This window comes from Montipora foliosa, chromosome 12, assembly GCF_036669935.1.
Source record: "Montipora foliosa isolate CH-2021 chromosome 12, ASM3666993v2, whole genome shotgun sequence".
Lineage (NCBI taxonomy): Eukaryota > Metazoa > Cnidaria > Anthozoa > Scleractinia > Acroporidae > Montipora > Montipora foliosa.
The window spans coordinates 35752917-35760359 of NC_090880.1; the positions used below are offsets into that span (position 1 = coordinate 35752917).

Consider the following 7443-nt stretch of genomic DNA (forward strand, 5'->3'; position numbering starts at 1 on the left):
AATAATGGGTCTGTTCAAGTACATGCATGGTTCTTCCAACAATACCTCTCTGAGTAGAACTCACGCCGTTATTTATTCAATTACATACAAAAAGGTTGCCGTATCCAGCAGTTCAGTGCCAGTCGAAAGTTATAAGCTTATGCGCAGATCAAATTGACACTTCAACATCCCCCTCCCCCCCCCCCCTTCCCTAGTCCCGAGCAAACCTCAGGCATTTCACTATTTTCTGTGCCTGGGGGTGGGGAGTTTTCAAGACCTTTGCCTTGTTGGGGTGGGGGAAATTGAAGTGTCTAGTTACAAATGATTTTTTTTTTCCGGGCACCCAAGGAACTAAAATCCTTAAAACACATGTTTGGACGAGATGGAAGAGTTTGAAGGAAGAGAGATAGCATTTGTGCCAGATTGACTTTCAAAAAAGGGTCTTCAAGGTCTGCGTAATTTGTCTTTGTCATACTATAGAATGAATACAATAAGGTAACTTTTCACACCCCCATTTCATTAAATAGAGGTAATCGACTGACACTGAACAATTTAAAATATATGCAGGCTCTGTTGTTGATAAGTATACAGTACCCTCGTTAAACAACCTTTGCCATGTTTCAGAGTTAGAGTAGCTTACTCTTGCCTATTGACACTGTCCGACTTAATTCAATTTCAAGTCAGTTTTTAACCCTGATGATGGCAAACAGCCGAAAACGTTTGGTTTGAATATTTTAATTTTTTAACTTTTAGCCTTGTATATAGAATATATCATTTTTAATAGTTTCAATAGTTTTGTAGTTGCTCAAGTCTGGTAAAAACGGCATCATCATATAAAGGGTCACGAAAGTTGTGTTGGCATGTTTATACACAAGCTTTATTAAAGACGACAGGAGCCGACCACGATTATTCATTATTTAGTATGGTTTGACAGACAAATCCGACGATAGGGTAGGGCGTTTTAGGGGAATTTGAAGTTTCGAGTTTATCGGCGCATTCATTACACGTGCCATTAGCTTACAACATTGGGAGATTTCCCAAATTTTACTAAAAAGAGTGAAAAGTGCCCCTTTAACTTACCTAATGCCAACAAAAATGGATAAGGTATATTTTTACCTGGTAGGGGTAAGAACTACTGCAAAAATCCCAAAAGGGTCCTCACAAAGTTTCTGAAGAATTGGAAGAGCAAAGGTGGCCGTTTTTCCGCTACCAGTTTTCGCGCATCCAATGCAATCTCGTCCTGCTAAGATGGGTGGAATACACTTTTGCTGAATCTCTGTCGGATTCTTTATTCCTACGGCAATGCACTGTTTTGCAAGCCAACTATTTAGACCTAAAGAGGAGAGAGTACACTCTTCCTCCGCCGCCATTTTGGTAAACCTTACTCAGTACCGGTAGTGCTAAGGTTCTTTCACGGTCAGCGTTGTGAGGACACCAGTAGGGTAGCTACGTTATGTATGGGGACATATATTGTACCGTATACATGAAACGTACCTTACTTATCTTGCTTAGCTTACTTAGACGCTTGGACTGCTTGAAGCGCTTGCATTCCTTGGTCTGCTTGAACTCCTTAAATTGCTTGATGTGCTTGGGTTGCTTGAAATGCTTGAAATGCTTAGGTTACTTTAGGTCCTTAGATTACTTGAGGTGCTTAGGTTGCTTGACATGCTTGAGGTGCTTAGGTTACTTGGGGTGCTTGAGATGCTTAGGTCGCTTGGGTTACTTGGGTTGCTTGAGGTGCTTGGGCTACTTGGGTTGCTTAAGGTGCTTAGATTGCTTGAGGTGCTTGGGGTGCTTGGGGTGCTTGAGGTGCTTGGGTTGCTTGAGGTGCTTTGGTTGCTTGAGGTGCTTGAGTTGCTTAGATTGCTTGAGGTGCTTTGGGTGCTCGGGGTGCTTGGATTGCTTGAGGTGCTTGGGTCGCTTGAGGTGCTTGGGTTGCTTAAGGTGCTTGGATTGCTTGAGGTGCTTTGGGTGCTCGAGGTGCTTGGGTTGCTTGAGGTGCTTGGGTTGCTTGAGGTGCTTGGGTTACTTGAGGTGCTTGGATTGCTTGAGGTGCTTGGGTTGCTTGAGAAACTTTGGTTGCTTGAGGTGCTTGAGGTGCTTGGGTTGCTTGAGGTGCTTCGATTACTTGGGGTGCTTAAGGTGCTTGAGGTGCTTAGATTGCTTGAGATGCTTGGGGTGCTTGAGGTGCTTGGATTGCTTGGGGTGCTTGAGGTGCTTGGGTTGCTTGAGGTGCTTAAATTACTTGAGATGCTTGGGGTGCTTGGGTTGCTTGAGGTGCTTTGGGTGCTTGAAGTGCTTTGGTTGCTTGAGGTGCTTTGGGTGCTTGAAGTGCTTGGGTTGCTTGGGTTGCTTCAGGTGCTTCAGGTGCTTCGATTACTTGAGGTGCTTTGGTTGCTTGAGGTGCTTGGGTTGCTTGAGGTGCTTAGGTTACTTGAGGTGCTTAGGTTACTTGAGGTGCTTGGGTTGCTTGAGGTGCTTAGGTTACTTGAGGTGCTTAGGTTACTTGAGGTGCTTGGGTTGCTTGAGATGCGTGGGGTACTTGAGGTGCTTGCGTTACTTGAGATGCTTGGGTTGCTTGAGGTGCTTGGGTTGCTTGAGGTGCTTGGGTTCCTTGAGGTGCTTAGATTGCTTGAGGTGCTTGGGTTGCTTGAGGTGCTTCGATTACTTGGGTTGCTTGAGGTGCTTAGATTGCTCCAGATACTTGGGGTGCTATAGGTGCTTGAGGTGCTTCGATAGCTTGGGGTGCTTGAGTTGCTTGGATTGCTTGAGGTGCTTAGATTACTTGAGGTGCTTGGGGTGCTTGGGTTGCTTGAGGTGCATTGGTTGCTTGAGGTGCTTGTGTTTCTTAGATTGCTTGAGGTGCTTGGGTTGCTTGCTCTGCTTGATTTGAAGTTTTACCGACAACGTGAGCGTACAAATGCATACCTCTCATTATTAATTTTTCCTATGAAACAGATCGTACCAAGTTTTAAATACTTCGCCCACATTGTACGCCGTGAAGGAGAGGGAATAATCATGATAGTTCTACGACAGAGCAGAGTTATTGTGGGTGAGTTTTCAATTTTCGTTATAAATACTTAACGCAATTCAGCAGACAATGTTTTCAATGCTCTTCTACATACTCTTTACTCGTTGATCAAGTGTTTTTCTATGATATAGAGGATAAGGAAGTTTCCGGGTTTTGGACAATGACATGATTGCTTTTTCGTTACTTGAAATAGATAAAGAGCGTTGGATAAGGAAGTTTCCGGGTTTTGGACAATGACATGATTGCTTTTTCGTGACTTGAAATAGATAAAGAGCGTTGGATAAGGAAGTTTCCGGGTTTTTGACAATGACGTGATTGCTTTTTCGTGACTTGAAATAGATAAAGAGCGTTGTATCGAAACAGTTTTCTTGAGTTGATGAGAGATCGTGATTGTTTGACACTGTGATTTTAAAAATATAACCATAAAAAATTAACAACACACCTCAACTTGTACAATAAATATACTTGTTCCGTTTTTAAACCCACTAACCAATGTGACCAGATCACCAGTGAGTATTAGCGCCCTTTCAGATGACAGTTTCAGTTCAAAGATATAAATATTTGCGTAACTTATAAATAAAAGCTTCACTAGTAGTAATCATTGATTAGGGATTACTGTCTTAGTCTATTTTGCTCAGTAACCTCCGGTATTGTTTAGAACGAAAAATGAGAGTGAAACGAGGATACATTTTCAATATGTAACAAAAGGTCCTGAAAAAGACCGGCAAATATCCAGTCGTCAGGTATTGAGTTTGCTGTTCTTTGGGAGCTTTTCGCGGCCGGCCCCTGAAGAAAAACTCCTAAACGCAGTTCAACATTAAAACAAGCAACAGTTTGCCAGTTGAGGTGCAACTGCTAAAAATTAACGAAGTTGACCCTCTGACATACAAGGAAGTAAATGTTACCTACTGTAATGTTTTTGTGGTTTGATCAAGAGGATTTAAGCTACATATTTAACATTTACAGTAGCTATAATATTCATATCTCACAAGGTTAGTTCCAGATGAAAGAATCGGGCTGACTGGTTGGGAGGGTCAAGCACGGATATTTGGGTACATCAACTGGGTTGATAAACACACGTTGACTAGCGAAAGGGATTTTGAGCGTTGTTACCAAACTCTCATGTAATACAGGCAATAGTGTTGCTCAACCTTTGAGCCAATAGGTTACGGCACGTTCTGTAGTTGATACAAGGAAGGTTCCGATATAAATCGTCTTTATCAATACGTCTTATGAGCCGATATAAATCGTCTTTATCAATACGTCTTATGAGCAATCTTACGGTTGCACTGGATCGAGCCTGAAATGGAGACTGATGTGGGAGAATCTTTTCATGTGCAAAAGTTTTTTGCCTGTTCCATTTGCTAAAGGTTTTGGAGTTCAAATAGACCAAGGTCTACCTTAAAACACTCACGTTACATGCGATAAGTATTTTCCCAACCCTAACCGTGCTCTACAACTGAGATAACCGGTCGGCGGAAGCCAATCAGAGCGCGCGTAGAAGTACTGTTCACTTGCGTAGTATGTACTTATTTGTTATAGTCAAAGGATTTTAAATGTTGTTGTTAATTGTAAACTTATTTAGTAGTATTTTTATTTTTAAGTTGGAGATGAAAAGCCCTTTTTAGGGAGGGACAATAAACGTATATGTGTATCACGTTTATCAACTTTTGCAAGGTGTAAGATTGAAACGACTTTCGGTTTTTATTTTTTCGGAGACGATGGCCTGGGAGTCTAATTTGATGTAAGAGCAAAAGCATAGGTCTCATGGGAAAGGAACAGTGTTGCAGTTGTACGAAGTGTTGTATTTAAATCACTACCCGGAGCATAGAAAGGTGTAGATCTTTAAGTACATTTGTCTCTTATCTGCTTTTACCTACCTTTCATGCTACTACTGTTGACTCATTTTGACTCAAGTTTTAACTTAAAAATCTGTACTAAAGACAAACTTGTTTTTCTTGATAAATTTTTACATTGCTATTAATTTTACAGTAGTAATACATTTCTTTTCCCTATTTTTTATATTTTTACAAATTACAGTTGTTTGAAGTTTATATTATAGTTTGTTGTTTAAAATAGTTTTGCAAGCGTGACAACCATGAAGTTTTGAAGCGCTGGGTTTCCGCTTTTAATTTATCACTTTGTGTATATCCAGCTTGAGCAGAACTAGTAACTGATGTTAGTAGAGACAAATGAAATGGTTGAATTTTCCTTTATGCCTGTTTTGTTTTGTTCTGAGTCGTAATTCTGGGCGTATTCCATTGCACCTTCAAAGGAAAATGTTTCAAGCCATGAAATAATTATATAAGACTGACCTTTCAGAATAAATTGATCACAGTTTAGCAAAAGGCTTTTCGATCGGTTACCTAGCGTGTTTACTAACAACTCGCGAAGCAAGGGATACATTCTGTGTCAAAATGATGGCAAGAGATCGGGTTTTTGTTTTGTTTTTTTCAAGTGTTATAACGTTTGACAGGAAATGTGAGAATTCAACACAAAGATCTTAATCGCCCAACTCTTGAGGTCGACGAAAACGTCACCTCAAAATATAATTTGGAGAATGTTGGCCTCCCATTAACAGTGTTCTCTAACTTAGTCCCGGAGTTAAGTTTTGTATGGTTATATTTTTAAAATCACAGTGTCACAACAATCACGATCTCTCATCAACTCAAGAAAACTGTTTCGATACAACGCTCTTTATCTATTTCAAGTAACGAAAAAGCAATCATGTCATTGTCCAAAACCCGGAAACTTCCTTATCCTCTATATCATAGAAAAACACGTGATCAACGAGTAAAGGGTATGTAGAAGGGCATTAAAAACATTGTCTGCTGAATTGCGTTAAGTATTTATAACGAAAATTGAAAACTCACCCACAATAACTCTGCTCTGTCGTAGAACTATCATGATTATACCCTCTCCTTCACGGCGTACAATGTGGGCGAAGTATTTAAAACTAACTTGGTACGATCTGTTTCATAGGAAAATTAATAATGAGAGGTATGCATTTGTACGCTCACGTTGTCGGTAAAACTTCAAATCTGATGATTCCACATAGACGTTATGCAGAGTACCGCAAAAATATGGGTGGTATCGAAAACAAAGCACTCGAAAACGATGAAGGAAGCACGAAGCATCCAAAACCGTCAATTAGTCCAAAAAATTAACGAACCTACGGAGGCTACGAAAGCACTTAAGGGACATCTTAGTTTTTTTTTCTAAATTTGACCTTGTTTTTTGGTTCTTCCAATCGAAGTTAATTTTTGTGAACATCCGAGTTTTTCTTTTATTTGCCGATTATTTTTTCCACGGAAAAAAAAGAATTTGCGGATCAGTGGAAACACGAAAAAAATTACCGTGGTGAAATGTCTCAGTGCATTCATTTAAGTTAGTTGCCCGCTTTATGTGCTGAAAGCAGAGTTGTGTTGGTAAAATGTGCTAAAAGTTTGTTCTGTGGCTGTTAAACATGGCGTTTCAGGTGCCTGTTCTGAAACCCAAAACTTTCGATTGCTCTGGTCAAAGCGATCTTCCAGGGTGCTTTGTTTTTTCGAGTTTTGAGTGCTTCGTTTTCGACTTAAGGTAATTCGCTTTCGATCTTTTGGGTGCCTCGTGCTTCGTTGTTCGTTTTCGATAATATCAAAAAATATGTGCTAAAATGCATGCCACACGAGCAGCACGATTATTTTGAATCCTTTAACGTCTTTAACCAATGATATTCTGGTTTTGTGTCGTTCTCATTGGCGACCGCGTCGTAAATCTTAAAGTACCTTTTATAAATGTAAGAAAGCGCGAGAAAAGAGGATTACTCTTTCAAAAAAAACAGTGATTCGAATACATGCAGACGACACTAAGGTACATTTTCCGTAAAAGCTGTAATAAGACCCCACTTTGTTCTAATAAGACCGACCCACTTTAATTGGCTCCCCACCAACAAAGTTGCAATGACCAAAAGTGTGCAATAAGTTCGAGGTATCCAGGTATCCTCAGAGAATGGTCATTGCTACGTAAAGCGAAACATTTACTGGTACAACAGCTGCAAAGAAACTCTTGCGGGTTGCAGAGGAAACGTGAGCTTTTAACGAGATTTCCGAACTATGCAAAAGGCTTAAAACGTATACAGAAGAGCCAAATGACGTTCCACGCACATTATAAATCAAGCCGTAAGCAGAGCAAGCAACCCAAGCACCTCAAGCAATCTAAGCAACTCAAGCACCTCAAGCAACCAAAGCACCTCAAGCAACCAAAGCACCTCAAGCAACCCAAGCACCCCAAGCATCTCAAGTAATCTAAGCACCTCAAGCAACCCAAGCAACTCAAGCACCCCAAGCAATCGAAGCACCTCAAGCAACCCAAGCACCTCAAGCACCCCAAGCATCTCAAGCAATCTAAGCACCTCAAGCAACCCAAGTAATCGAAGCACCTCAAGCAACCCA

The 7443-nt window shown here is 40.7% G+C and overlaps 2 protein-coding genes across 2 annotated transcripts in view; one reads left to right on the forward strand and one right to left on the reverse strand.

The window, feature by feature from the left end:
• The window catches only part of LOC137978682 (probable ATP-dependent RNA helicase DDX49), a 5807-nt gene extending 4422 nt beyond the window's left edge, over window positions 1–1385 (reverse strand). Inside the window, exon 1 of the mRNA XM_068825697.1 lies at window positions 1096–1385. Coding sequence (XP_068681798.1) covers window positions 1096–1349 — 254 coding nt within the window. The 5' untranslated portion in view covers window positions 1350–1385. The remainder of the gene's footprint in view (window positions 1–1095) is intronic.
• Window positions 1386–1644: 259 nt separating this feature from the next.
• Window positions 1645–2995, forward strand: LOC137981146 (ovarian abundant message protein-like). The gene is made up of 3 exons (XM_068828488.1): window positions 1645–1941; window positions 2032–2426; window positions 2938–2995. Exons 1-3 carry the CDS (start codon window positions 1645–1647, stop codon window positions 2993–2995), a joined length of 750 nt encoding a protein of 249 aa, XP_068684589.1.
• The last annotated feature ends 4448 nt before the right edge of the window (window positions 2996–7443 follow it).